The 14,671-nt window shown below is 37.5% G+C and overlaps 1 protein-coding gene across 11 annotated transcripts in view; it reads left to right on the plus strand.

Annotated features, from left to right (window-relative positions):
* The window catches only part of GTF2I (general transcription factor IIi), a 40,885-nt gene that overhangs the window by 17,109 nt on the left and 9,105 nt on the right, over nt 1-14,671 (plus strand). For 7 of the 11 annotated variants that reach the window (XM_058854152.1, XM_058854150.1, XM_058854143.1 and 4 more), the window contains 19 exons: nt 168-230; nt 998-1,102; nt 1,655-1,717; nt 2,136-2,240; nt 2,760-2,822; nt 4,498-4,602; nt 5,012-5,077; nt 6,230-6,413; nt 7,316-7,368; nt 8,238-8,321; nt 9,010-9,193; nt 9,497-9,555; nt 10,528-10,599; nt 11,108-11,291; nt 11,820-11,878; nt 12,277-12,360; nt 12,827-12,922; nt 13,412-13,477; nt 14,279-14,462. In XM_058854152.1, coding sequence (XP_058710135.1) covers nt 168-230; nt 998-1,102; nt 1,655-1,717; nt 2,136-2,240; nt 2,760-2,822; nt 4,498-4,602; nt 5,012-5,077; nt 6,230-6,413; nt 7,316-7,368; nt 8,238-8,321; nt 9,010-9,193; nt 9,497-9,555; nt 10,528-10,599; nt 11,108-11,291; nt 11,820-11,878; nt 12,277-12,360; nt 12,827-12,922; nt 13,412-13,477; nt 14,279-14,462 — 1,879 coding nt within the window. The remainder of the gene's footprint in view (nt 1-167; nt 231-997; nt 1,103-1,654; nt 1,718-2,135; nt 2,241-2,759; nt 2,823-4,497; nt 4,603-5,011; nt 5,078-6,229; nt 6,414-7,315; nt 7,369-8,237; nt 8,322-9,009; nt 9,194-9,496; nt 9,556-10,527; nt 10,600-11,107; nt 11,292-11,819; nt 11,879-12,276; nt 12,361-12,826; nt 12,923-13,411; nt 13,478-14,278; nt 14,463-14,671) is intronic. The other 4 variants (XM_058854148.1, XM_058854147.1, XM_058854149.1 and 1 more) reach the window with 4 other exon arrangements.

A 14,671-nucleotide genomic window follows, 5' to 3' on the forward strand; every position in this document is an offset into this window, starting at 1 on the left:
TGTCTGGAATTGCTGAAAGGCTCATGGTAACGTATCTTTGCCTCTTTTCTTGCTGTGAGTGCGAGGGGCTTCTTTGACAAGGTTGGTTTAAATGCAAAGGCATGGAGTGTTTGATGTAAAATCTAGTCCATGTCCATCATTCAGTAGTCCTTCTTTTTCCCTTTCAGATTCCTCCCAGCATGATTCATCAGGAACAAGTGAGAAAATTGAGGTTGAGGTCATATTCGATGGTCAGTACCCCAGGTTATTAATTTCAGTTGTTTGGGCAGTTTTCTGTCCAAAATGTGTTTTCCAAAGCTTACATGACTTGGCACAGAATGAAGGGAATTGTGTGCCAGTGTTGACTGTAGTTTGGATTGTGCACTGCTTGGTAAACAAAACCTGGTGGAGAAGTATTAGAAATCCACAATCCACTGAAGCATATTGGAGTTCCTGGGCTGGTTTTGAAATGCTGCCTGACAGCAATTTGTATCTTGAATGTATTTCTGCAGTGCTGGTAATGGAAAATCCTCCTTGTCTGGAGAAGATGTTCTAGCATTCATTCATTCTGAGGAACCCATTGCTTTATAAACACCCTGTAGTTGTATGTAACATTAGTAGTTAACAGCAGCTTGTGGGCAGAATGGTACTGGAACAGAAAGGCTGTGCTGCAGGTGGTGTAGGTGAAGACTCAAGGTGTCTGTCTAGTACTGGTAACTCTGAGATACAAACCTTTGTACTTATCACCGCTTTTTGTCATCTTAATGGCTCTGAATCTGCTAACCTGTGTCCTGCTGTTCTCATGGTAGGATCTTGGTAGGAGATCAGCTTTGTTTCTTGTATTTGTGAATTCTTGTCCTGTACCTGCTTTAAGACACTGCTGAGATTGGCTTTTGCAGTGCTTGCTTGTGGAATTAGACTAAGATCACTCAATCAGCAATTTAGGAAGTAGGCAGGGCATTTGGGACAAAGTGGACACTTGTGGCATTACCTTCTTTTTTTTCTTTCTTTCTTAAAGATGATGACCATGACTTCCTATCCCTTGACAAGAGTCTGCAGAGTAGCAAGTCTGCTAATGAAACTGCCAATAGTGAGAGAAGCGATGCAGAAGAATTTAGCTTTGGTAAGATGAAAATTAAAGGTGATTTTATCTCCCTGCTTTGTTTTATGAAAAGATTTTGGTCAGTTTTGTGCAGTATGAGTGCTACATGTTAGTGCTGGTGTTCATTTAAAAGCCATGGGCTCTGTGTAGCAGTATTGCTGCAGTATAATCATCTTCATAGGCTGCCTGTGTTGATTTTTGTTATCTGATGTGACAATGTAAATAGACATTGTCTATTGGGATCCTTGGGTTCTGTTCTTTCCTGATCTGTTAGATTGGTTTTTCCACAAAAATGCATCTGTGCACTTCAGTTAACTCTGTTTAAAGATGCTTTTCCTGGGATTTTCTGTGATTCTGTACCTCTCTTTTTTTATGTGGTTTGATTTGTTTTGGATTGTGGACACACTAATCTGTCTGCTTTTATAAGATTCTGTGCAGTCAGGAATATGTTTTTTACTTTATAAAAACCAAACTTTGACAGTTTAAACTGTTGGTTTAAATGCAAAGGATGGAGTGTTGGGTGTAAAATCTTGTCAGTGTCCATCATGCAGCAGTCCTGTTTTTCCCTTTCAGATTCCTCCTTCCATGTCGCATCAGAAACAAGTGAGAAACCTGAGGTTGAGGTCACCATTGAAGGTCAGTTCACCAGGTCATTAATTTCAGTTGGTGGAGCTTTTTTCTGTCCAAAATGTGTTTTTAAAGACTACTTTGCATGGCACGAAAAGAAGGGAATTCTTTGCCAGTGTTGACTGTAGTAGATGATGACGAACATGGTGTTGAGTCATGTTTCAGAAGACGGTGTTGTTTTCCTTTGGAAGTCCAGAAGCAGCTTTGTTTTTTGCTATGTTGTGCTTTGCACAGGCCCTTTTGCAAAAGTTAAGGACAGGGATTTTCTGAAGTTACTCAGATGAGTAATTTGTTGCAAAATTTGGTGCCCTGATAAGCACAGTTCCTTAATTGTGTTGGATTTTTAAAATTCAGAGCAGTTATTTGGCTGTACAGAAATTCTCTGGGAAAAATAACTGTTTTATTTTTTTTTCTTTCTCTCTTAAAGATGATGACCATGACTTCGTATCTCCTGACAAGAGTCTGCAGAGGAGCAAGTCTGCTAATGAAGCTGCCAATAGTGAGAGAAATGAAGCAGAAAAATGCAATTCAGGTAAGATGAAAATGGAAGGTGATTTTATCTCCTTGCTTTGTTTTATGAAAAGGTTTTGGGCAGTTTTGCGCTGCAGGAGGTGATACGTGGTAGTGCTGGTGTTCATTTAAAAGCCATGAGCTCTGTGTAGCAGTATTGCTGCAGTATAATCATCATCACAGGCTACCTGTGTTGTTTTTTATGTGATGTGACAATGTGAATACACGCAGAGGAAGTTGGGATCTTCTGGTTGTGTTCTTTACTGATTCTTTTTGTTGGGTTCTCCACACGAATGCATCTGTGCACTTCAGTTTACCCTATTTAGAGGTGCTTTGCCTAGGATTTTTTGTGATTCTGTACCTCTCCTTTATTCTGTGCTTTGCTTTGGTTTGTGGATATATTAATCTGTCTGCTTTTATAAGGTTCTGTGAAGCCAGGAACATGTTTTTTACTTAATATTTTGAAGGCAGTAAGGTGTAAAGGTATTCTGGTGTAAAATCTTGTCCGTGCCCATCATTAGCAGTCCTGTTTTTCCTTCAGATTCCTCCCAGCATGACTCGTCAGAAACAAGTGAGGATTCTGATGCTGAAGTATCTAGTGAAGGTCAGTTCACCAGGTCATTGATTTCAGTTTGGGCAGTTTTCTGTCCAAAATGTGTTTTCCAAAGCTTACATGACTTGGCACGGAATGAAGGGAATTGTGTGCCAGTGTTGACTGTAATTTGGATTGTGCACTGCTTGGTAAACAAAACCTGGTGGAGAAGTATTAGAAATCCACAATCCACTGAAGCATATTGGAGTTCCTGGGCTGGTTTTGAAATGCTGCCTGACAGCAATTTGTATCTTGAGTGTATTTTTGCAGTGTTGGAAATGGAAAATCCTCCTTGTCTGGAGAAGATGTTCTAGCATTCATTCATCCTGAGGAACCCATTGCTTTATAAACACCCTGTAGTTGTATGTAACATTAGTAGTTAACAGCAGCTTGTGGGCAGAATGGTACTGGAACAGAAAGCTGTGCTGCAGGTGGTGTAGGTGAAGACTCAAGGTGTCTGTCGAATATTGATAACTTTGAGATACAAACCTTTGCACTTACCACTTTCCTTTTTCGTCTTAATGGCTCTGAAGCTGCTAACCTGTGTCCTGCTGTTCTCATGCTAATATCCTAGTAGGCAATCAGCTATGTTTCTTGTATTTGTGAATTCTTGTCCTGTACCTGCTTTAAGATACTGCTGAGATTGGCTTTTGCAGTGCTTGCTTGTGGAATTAGACTAAGATCACTCAATCAGCAATTTAGGAAGTAGGCAGGGCATTTGGGACAAAGTGGACACTTCTGGCATTGTCTTCAACATTTTACCTTGCAGCACAGCAAGAACTCCAACATGACCTCACCAAAAAAGTTTATATGAGAGGAGTCAATAAGTTCTGTGCATAGGTAAAGGCCTTTACGACAAAAGTAAAAGTGCTCTGAGAAGGTTTTTTTCTCTGAGAGAGTAGAACAGAGGTGTGTAGGTGCAGGATATGTCAGTATGTGATACTGTTCTTGCTAAGTAAACCATACCCTTGGTGAGGTGGGTGCATGTTTTTCTGTATGTGAAATTAGTTTTCTTTGTCTGCTCTAACCATTTGTTTTCTCTGAGATTGGAGGTATTGGTAACAGGGCAGAATGAAAAGCTCATTACCATGAGGAACCTAGGGATGGATTGGAGATTGACTGGCTAAGTAGCAGCTCTGACAACTGGCTAGGCTTGGTGTTCTCCTGTGTGTGGTAGAGTTGACCTGTTTTATGAATTTGATTGGTGCCCATCAGTTTTACACTGGTTTGAAAGTGGGTTTAGAATATTTGAGCTCTTCAAGACAAACCTTAGGTGCTGTCTGTTGAGATCTACTGGTGGAATGATATTACTTCCAGTTAGATAAAGAAGTTATTTGGTATTGGCAGAATTTATTTTGAGATTCCTTTTGCTGTGGCATGGTTGTTTTACGATCATGTGATGTCCAGTGGTGTTTTAGAAGACAGTGTTCTTTTCCTTTGGAAGTCCAGAAGCAGCTTTGTTTTTTGCTGTGTTGTGCTTTGCACAGGCCCTTTTGCAAAAGTTGTTCCTTCACAGGTAAGAACAGGGGTTTTCTAAAGTTACTTAGGTGTGTAATTTGTTGGAAAATTTGGTGCCCTGATGAGCACAGTTCCTTAATTCTTTTAGAGTTTTGAAATTCAGAGCAGTTTTCGTGTTGCACAGAAGTTTCCTGGGCAAAATAACTGATTGTTTTTGTGTGCCTTTAAGACGATGACCTGGACTACCTACCCCATAAGAAGAGAGTGAAGAGAACCAAGTCGGCTAATGAAGATGCCGATAGTGAGACAAGTAGAACAAAGGAGTTCAATTTTAGTAAGATTAAACTTACAGATGATTTTATCTCCCTGCTTGAAAAGCTTTTGGGTTATTTTGTGCTGCAGGTGTGCTACATGTTAGTGCAGGTCTTCATTTAAAAGCCATGGGCTCTTTGGAGTGTTGCTGCAGTATAATCATCATCATAGGCTGTGTTGTTTTTTTTAACTTCATTCAATATACACATTTGGGAAGTAATCTGAAACATTTAATTCTGTATTTTTCTTTTCTTTTTTTTTCTGAATTTATCCATGTATTTTGAGGTGTAGTCTGTACTGTACTCAGCAGGCATCTGTTTGCAAGTGAGCAGTAAAAGCACACTCTTCATATTTCATTTAGTGGTTACACAGGTTTTACAAGAGATTCTGTTTTGTTTGTTGCCTGACATGTCCTCCTCTTTTCTTTGCAGACAAATGGAATGTACGAATTTCAGACTTGAGAAGGGAAGTTGAAGAGGTGTTTGAAAAGAGATATGGTATGTGTTACACACCTTTCTGAGTCATTGCCTGTAGTCCTTTGGCATGCAAGCTCTTTGGCATGCATCTTGTTGTTGGCTCAGGAGCACACCAGAACTGACAGCACCACAGGGCTAAACAATGTTTGAAGATGTAAAACTGAGGAAAGTAGCTTTTTTGATGAGCAGAGTAATTTCAAAATGGGATATCTGTGTTTGACACCAAAGTGCAAGGTTGATTTTATTTTTCAGTTGTGCTCAGTCTCCTGGAGCACCTGCATACTCACATATCTTGGGCACCCATATTTGAGAGAGCTGTCCTTTTCTCTGCAATTACACTGAGTCCTTAAGTGAAAGAATCTTTAGAATGGCTCTAAAGAGAGGCTGCCACTCACTGATTGTTCATTTTTGATTATGATTGTTTTGCACTGAAGCAAAATTACACATGCTAATGGCTCTTGGAAGGAAAAAGCAGCAGATGTGTTAGACTTTGGAATTTGTCTCCAAATGCTACACTTAGATATATTTTGTGTCCACATATCACAGACTAAAACAGCATCAGCAAAGATACAAAAATAGATGCTGGTGTGCCTCTCCTGCAAAAAGGGGAAGTGCTTTCAGAATAGACCTCGTGATTCGGAGTTATTACATATTTGGGATGTGACTATCATCTGACATTTAAACAGCCTGCTGAAAGTAACTTGCACCAAGGAAATACAGTTCAGAATCTGATTCACTGAATTTTAATTGCTCTACAAAGGAGCATCATTCATAGTGAATTGCTGTAGCTTCAATTTTGATGTTTGCACATAGCAAAGTTAGTTTAAGAAAATTAAGAAAGTTAAGAAAATTTCAGAGGTAGACACTATGAAATGAGATGAGAATCACTGTACTCTAAATTGTCCTTAGCTTGATTTTTTCTCAACTCAAATAATCATAAAGGGAAAAGAGGGTGATCTGCATATGTATGCAGGGCTGCAGCTTGTTTACTGTGAATCAAAGTGATTTTGCTATTAAACAAAGTCCCTCACAACATGAATGCTTGCATGTTTAAATGTGCTGGGAGGTTATTGCCTGTATGCTAATTATAATGTTTATCAGATTGATATCAAACAGGTAACTGAGTAGAGCCACAAGCTAGTCTAATATTTTTATTCTCCTTTTTCCTTAAAGCTGAAGCTATAAAAGCAGAAGGTCCAGTGTCTGTCCCATACGGAGCGTTTCAGTCACATTCAAAACACTTGGTTGTGGAAGGGCTGCCAGACGGGATTCCCTTCAGAAGTCCGACCACGTACGGCATTCCCCGACTGGAGAGGATACTCCTGGTAAAGGAGCAGATCCGCTTTGTGATTAAAAAGTGAGAAATTTTGCATGTTTGTCTCTACATTACTCACTGTTTTCTGCTGGTTCCACTTTGCTTCATGTTTCTTCAAGGAATTCCGAACTGGTTTCTACTTTATTTACAGTACTAAATTAATTACATTAATTTACAGTACTAAAGAGTAGTTTTTAGTTGATGTTCATGTCAATAAATTCAGCTTATCAGACCAGTGGAACACTCACAGTGGTGGTGGAGAGATCTCTGGACAGATCTCTCCAATATTATGGACTTTTTGTCAGGGGCAGATCTCTTTGTACTGTTCAGATCTCTGCACCTGCAACACATGTTGAAAGCCGTTGACTTTGGGATATTTGATCCTGTTTGAGGGTCCTGACCTAATTTCAGCTTATGCTTTTTTAAAGATTTGTTGGAATGTTTTATCAAGGTGTCTATGGCTGTATTTGTGTAAAGCATTTCCCAGGGCAAGTTTGAGGCCAACACTTAGATACTGGTCCCTGTGGTTTAGGCATCAAAATGTTTAATTTTTTGTTTGTTCGGCTGTGGATAAAATTAGATAAATTTTGGAAACAGAAGTGTCTGCTTTGAAGTTTACTTTTTTGAGATTAAATTTTTTATTCAGACCTTTGTTTCTGATTAAGTGTATCTTAGAATTAAGTTTAATGGAACCTGTATGTTACTATGAAATGTTACAGCTCTGGCAGACATGGGTATTGGGCATGAAAAATATTTTGTCAGTGGAGTTCCAGTCAGCTCTTAAGATACTTCAGTGTTAGCTGGAATTTAGTGCTGGGATCATGATGTACCCAGGGAGGTTTTTCAGTTCTCATCCTTCAGTAAGTACTAACTGGAGGCTGTAGCTGGAGGCTAGTTTTTCAAAGTATCTGTCACTGTTATAACACATATCTTAAATCTTTCAGGCCTGAACTTCTGAGTTCAACAGATGCTCCCGTGGACAAGGAAGGTTCAGAAGGTAGGTTTTCAAATCTGTGAGTTGTACAAGGACAGTATGATATTCCTATTTGCCAGTCTTAGTGGCAGTTACAATTTGCTTTTACTAATAATACATTGCAAGCAATTGCTCTGGTTTTAAATTTTCTTTAGCTGTAGAGTTTTCCATTGGTTATCCAAGCTAGTGTTACTGTCAGTGGATTTGATTCAGTTTGGCAGAAAGAAGAACAATGACCTAGCTAGGTGTTAATCTTAAGATACAGAGAAAAGGCATTGTTTTCCACAGATAAGAGTGTATTGGATAGGGAAACTGTACCACAGAATAACATATGGGATCTTTTATATGGGATCTTCCAAAATTAGATTAACTGAAATTCAGCAGTGAACATAGTGACATTTATTGCTATAGGATCTGATTTCCTTGGATAATGGGGCTACATTTGCACACAGTGGTGCAAAGATAATGCATTCCAACCACTTTTCTAATCAGGAGTGCTTCTTACATGTCTTGCCTTCATTGGGTGCCCATCCAAAGGCAGAAAAAATGACCATGTTAAAATAAGACTAGAGGAACTGCACCTATGAACTCATTTTCTTTCAAGTTGCTAGAAAGAAGTTTAGCACGATGGTGATGAAGGTACTGCAGTTCTTCAGGCCAATACACTGTGTGTATGTTGTTCCAAGAGTGATGTCACTGGTTCAGTGGAGTTTTGTTGGTTGTAATATTCTGTCATTATTTTATGATCATTTTACATTTCACATGAATCCATACTTCTTACACACAGCATTTATGTGTTACCTGAAAGTGCAGGATGATTATGCATCATATAAACTGAACAACTGAAAATATAACCAAAATAATTAGGGAATGTTGGTTTTGTTCTGTGTCAGTCTCAAGTCCAGTGAAAGAGGAGTGGTATGCCAGAATCACCAAACTGAGAAAGACAGTAGATCAACTTTTCTGTAAACAGTTCGGTAAGTACAGTATTTTTATTTTCTTTTCTTTATGGCTTTGTGTTTCTCAAAGGTTGCTTTCATTCCTTTGAATGTCTACATGAATGAGACCTTTGTTCAGATTTTCTTCTCAAGTTTTTTCAAAATTCTAGAAGTTCAGTGATAATGTTTTAGTTTACTGCTTATGCAAGGTAAATTCATAGTTTAAAAATAATTATAAGTGTTACATATACAGCTCTTCTGATTGCTCTTGATTCCTTCTTATTCGGACTTTTTTCCTTTGGTGGTGAATAAAACAGACATTTCTTTACATCCACTGCAATATCATCATAATTAGTATTAAAACATTTCTGTGTGAATTTTCATGTTCTGTCCAATATGAAAAAACAGTCAACTTCATAAGAGCTAGAATAAAATTTTTCTTTATACTCTATAACAGATTAACAGCTTCAGATAAAACAAATATATTATGCCTCAGTGAGCAGTCCAGTCTGGTATTGTGACTGCCCAACAGCAGCATTATACAATATGGCAAATATTTTACATGATTTATGTGCAGAGACTTGGGTTCTGTTGGATTTAGATATCCTGCATTGTTCCACATTTTAAGATCATAGTTACAACAGCCTGAGGAATTGGTATCTGCTGGCTTTTAATGGAGGTTGATTGGCCAGTCTGTCCCATTACTGGATGTGTTTTGTTCCAACAGCCAAGGCTTTGGGGAGTGATGAACCCAAAACTGTTCCATACAAGAAATTTGAAGCTCATCCAGCTGACCTTTATGTTGAAGGGCTGCCAGAAAATGTCCCCTTTAGGAGTCCCTCCTGGTATGGAATCCCTTGCCTTGAACAAATAATTCAAGTGGGCGACAGAATAAAGTTTGTGATCAAAAGGTAAGTAAAAAAAACATAGAGGGTTTTTTAAGGAAGAGTCCACACAAACACCCAAGTGTAATCAAGCACTTGGTTTCATTAAGTTGTGAAGCATTTGGTCTCTAGTTACCAAATAGGCAAATTAAATATTACTGGGCACTTGCAATCCAGACATATTGCAGAATATGTTTTGCATATCTGTTAGCGTGTTGACAAGCATGAAAGACATAATAGAAAAATTCAAAGTCTTCAATTCGTGTCATAATAGGTAGTAGGATTTAATTTATATCAAGAATTAGCAGATTATTTGTGTTCTGTTTGCAGGCCAGAGCTGCTAACTCACACTTCAGTCGAAGTTGGTCGCCCCAGGTCGAGAGTTCAAGGTAAGACAGGGGATGTCTCCCAAGTGGGAATGGAAGGGTTTGATGGGGAAACTCATCCAGATCAATGCAGCATTTTTCAAGAAGTAACCCATGTGTGATGAGTGTGCTGGCATATTCTTCATGTTGAAAGCATGATGTGCCTTTAACAGGGGGAAGAATCAGTTTGGGGTTTATTTCTGAATGCCCTGAATTGAAGTGTCTTGGTGCTTTCTTACTACAGGAATGTGCAATCCAGATCTCATTGGGTTTTTTAGGAGAGGAAAAAAAATAAAAAGATGGGATATGATTTCATAATCATGCAAGCAGTAATCAGATCACATCATCACAATGTATTGTGGATTTTTTTTTTGCATTTTAGGAAAAAACTCATATTCAGTAAGAGGGTAGTTAAATAGAAAAGGCTGTTTTTCTTGTTGAGCAAGAAGAGGCAGCATCAAGTTTGGGTTTGCTTCAAAGTAGTAGTAGTAGCTAGTACTAGCAGTAGTAGTAGCACTAGTGGTAGTAGTCACTAGCACTCCTATTATTGGCTTTTATTTACGATAGAGAATAGGATTGAAGATGATATTTTTTAATACTAATCTAAATGTTTAGCAAAGCATTCTTTAAATCCTCATGTTCTACTCTAAAGAATGTTATTATACACTATGATTAATTAATTCCAGTTTTGTAAGAACCACTAAAATAATTTCTTCCTGCATCTGAAGGCTCTGAAGAACAAATTGTTCTATTAGGGTCAGTGTTTGAAATTTGTAACTACATTTAAACAGATTTTTCATTATGTAGAGGTAATTACATGTATCATTTAAGCTGCTATTAGTAATCCTTACTCATTTTTGTGTGTCCCTGTCTAATCAGATGTAATTGTGGTGTTAGTTTCCATGTTCTTATGTTGAAAGAACATAAGAACAGAGGTACATGTACCTCTGTATCTAGAGCCTGAGTGATTCTCTGACACCTATTTCTGGTTTTCAGCGAGAGAAGATTGGAATTCTAAGATTTCAAAGCTAAGAAAGGAAGTAGAAGATTTATTTAGTGTGAAGTTTGGTAAGTTAAATGCTAAATGAACTATTCTGCAATGCTGCTGCATTTTAAAACTCCTCTGTTTTAATGCTACTGCATTTACTTAAGCATCAGAAGTATACTAGGACAGATATGGAAATCTTAACTCCTCTTATCTATGTTTTACTTACTCTTTCCTCTAACTGACATAAATGTTTTTTAACAGCATCCTAGGCACTAATTTTTCCAGTTGTGTGGTAAGATGATTGCACAAAAGCTTTTGGATGAAAAGAAGTTCTCAAAATAAAACATTAGGCACTGCAGGCCTATATTAGATACTATCTATAATAAGATGGTCCAAGTTCCTATTTACAGTTACTCCACAGAAAATAATAGGGAATCAGTTTAAATATATTTAAATATTTATGTTTTTTTGCAGGGTGCTTGTTAGCTTTGAGTAGCAGAGCTTCTGTAAAACACAATTCTTAAAATCACTTGAGATAAAATTCCACCCATTTAAGTGTGCAATCTGTCATTTAATCTTTCTTTTCAGGTGAAGCTCTGGGGCTTTCAGAGTCAGTGAAAGTTCCCTATTCTGTATTTGAATCAAACCCTGAGTCCTTGGTCGTTGAAGGCTTGCCAGAAGGGGTCCCTTTCCGGAGTCCCACATGGTTTGGAATTCCACGCCTTGAAAGAATCATCCGTGGGAGTCGCAAAATCAAATTTGTTATTAAGAAGTAAGTTTATGATCCTGTTATTTTTACCTCTGATTTTGAAGTTATTCAGCTTCATTCCCAGCAACTCTAGGCTTTAAATGCTACCTAAACTCTGGATCCATGAAACACAAATATTTTGCACGTATGTTTTATCTCATGCAAGAACATACTTTCCTCATTAAATTTCTATAGATTATATAGATTTATAGATTATATTTATTGTATAAATTGTGTATTTCACGCATCAAGAATTGAGGAGGGAAAATGGTCTTGTACCTGGAAGCTTTGTTCCTTCTTTTTTCTGTTATTTATTTTTACTTGAAGTAAACCCAGAAGAAAATTGCAGAATAGAAAATACAGCTTTATGTTTTCTATTTTTTTTTTTTTGTGGTTATAGTAGATGGAGAGTCATTAATGCTTCTAACAGAATTTCATTGTAGAGAGCTGATGTTATGTGAATTAGAACTCAACTGAATTCCAAGAAATTCGTAACATTTTGCTGTATGAGTTGTCTTGCAATTGATTGGATTTGTTCTGTTCGACTTCTAGGCCTGAGCTTATCAATTCCCATTTGCCTCTAAGAGTGGTTAATAAACTAAAGAAAAAAGGTAAATAAATATTATTTGCTGCCATCCATTTGTAAATACTTCATTTCTGCTTCCTTAGTGGAATAATAATAATAATAATAATGGTGTTTTATAAAAGAATAAAAGAATCTTTTATCTGTAGAAAATTCAGATTTTAAGGTTTTTTTGGGTTTTAGACAATAAAAAGTACCAAAACTCTCCTTCACACTTAGAAAAAAGTCTTTTGTTTTTAATTAGTAGAAAATCTAGATGTGCTTTTTTCAAGAGCACTTAACCTACTTTTTAAGACTGTGAGCATCACTGTATTGTTCAGGTTTTACTCTACTTAGTTTAGTCTGTTAGAATTCTTAGAATACAGCTGTTCCTTTGTTAGGTGTGCAAGATTTGTGCTTTACATCTTGTGTTCTTTTGGCTTCCAGACGTTAGTCCAAGGAGTTCCAGAAGGTCACGAAGTTCTTCAGAAAATTCAAGTATCGCAGAGATTGAAGTTACTGTTGAAGCCAGTATGGAAGGAATATTCTTCTGATGTTCTTTTATTATATTCTTCTGATATTTTCTCTTCTTCTGAGCTTTCATAGCCCATAAGTAGCATACACCTCATGTAGCAAACTGTTCCACTTCAAAGCTCCAGATCTACTTCAATATAGAAACAGCCTTATTTTTCATTTCTGGAACAAACTGGATATTGTGTAGATGATACTTAGGTAAAATGTTGGAGTTTGACAGCTTGCTTGGGCTATTATTCCAAACAGAGATGTGGGAGCTGATGTAGTCCTGAGCAGAGAAATGACAGACTTTGTCAGTAGTAAATGCTTAAATACAGCTCTAGAACTTCTTAAAGGCTTTTTTAAAATTCTACTCTTGATTCAGAATTGAAGATTTCTCTAGCAATCAAGTTTGATGCATTGTTCTTTTTGTATGATATCTTGCTTCTGCTCTCTGCATTTTATGTGTAATGTCTCTTCATAGGTCCTACTAAAGCACAAACAAAAGATGGTCAAACTAATTATCAAACCAATGACTCCAATGAAAATTTCAGGCAAAATGGAAGAGAGTTTTCTTTTGGTAAGTGTTGGGGGAATTAACACACATGCATTCCTTTAATGTCAGTATGGAACATCGAGATTGCATATCAGGTATTCTGAGTTCATGTTCTGTTGTACAATTAGTGAATGACTGAAGTTCTTGCTTTTGTGTACATTCAGTTCTTCATTATGTGGAGTAATCTGCATTAGAGAAATTTTGGATGATATGAGGAGTATACTGTACAATTGCAGCCCAGATCCATTAGATCTTATTGATTCAGGTGCAGAGTTAGATTTTTGCTGGTCTGTTAATCACCTTTGCTTTATCTAGTGGCAGTATCTTTCAGAGCTTCAGGAAAATGAGGATTGATGTGAATATAGTTTTGCAGGATGAAAGCCATTTTGCACATTTTTGCACAGTAAACTGGTTATCAAGCATAATAATTTATAAAACATTTATTGAAGTGTTATTCAAAGACTGATTCATTGTGTGAGTGTTGTTCTAATTCTTCCAATTTCCTCCTGGCAGAGGCGTGGAATTCCAAAATCAATAACTTAAAGCAGAAAGTTGAAGATCTTTTTAGTGAAAAATGCGGTATGTTTATTGATTCTTTTTTACTGGGATGCCTTTCTTGTGAACATGCAGTTAGATGTATGAGGGGTGTTCATATGTTCATTCCAGTGGTCCTGCAATCCTTTTATACATTCCTGTTTCCCATCTGAGTTCATTCTCATGTACTTGCAATCCAGTGTCCTATTTCCACTAGTTATTTTAGTTTGGTTTGAAAACAGAGAAGTTCTAGTTGGATCACAGTTTTTTTACTGATCCACAGACAGAGTGATTCCACATACTGGCACATCATTTTAAGCTTTCATCACTCTGCTTATAAATGGGACTTTGTATGTCTCTGCATGACTCAAAATGGGTTATGGGTGCTATCTGGAGAAATGTGCTCCAGGCTGTTTGCAAACTAGTGACTTTTGGAAGTAATGGCTTCTCATTACTCAGCTGAGTGTGGGTTTTTGAACAAGAGCACTGATCTCACCTGCCTTTGGTGCTGTTCTCTAGAAGAGAAAGAGGCAGAATGCATTGCCTTCAACAAAGTGGCATACAAATAGGATTGTCTTGTATGCAGACCAAGCCAGTGGCATGAGCTGGCTGCAAATTACTGATTTTCAGCAAATTACTGAAATATGAGATTTACTGCAACAGGATGAGTTAGGTTTGAAACTTAATTTTCTTCCTGCATACTCATAGCTGTCACCAGAAAAGGCAGAGCCTGCAGGTTCTACCTAATTGAGTATGTATGTGCCAGCTACTCTATCCCATTTATACCAGAGGTATTTTATTTCTGTACACAGCCATCACCTAACTGGTACCTCTGTTGCATTCCAGGGCAAGCTCTGGGACTCAGTGAGCCAGTGAGGGTGCCATATGCACTGTTTGATTCCTTCCCAGAGGATTTCTATGTGGAAGGACTACCTGAGGGAGTGCCCTTTCGCCAACCTGCGACTTTTGGGATTCCAAGACTAGAGAAGATCCTGAGAAATAGATCTAAAATAAAATTTATTCTTAAAAAGTAAGTCTCCCATATGGCTTTGATAATCTGTTCTATGAGAATTGAAATGCAGATCAAAAAATGAAATTGTGTTGCCAAGTTGCTAAATCATTCTATAAAATACACACTAGAATATTTTTAGTACTTGAGGAAATGGTTGGAAAGCTGTGCAAGTGGAACAAGATACAATAATCTCTTTGTTCTGAAAGACTTATAGACTTTGTTGTGAG

Source organism: Poecile atricapillus, chromosome 21 (assembly GCF_030490865.1).
Source record: "Poecile atricapillus isolate bPoeAtr1 chromosome 21, bPoeAtr1.hap1, whole genome shotgun sequence".
NCBI lineage: Eukaryota > Metazoa > Chordata > Aves > Passeriformes > Paridae > Poecile > Poecile atricapillus.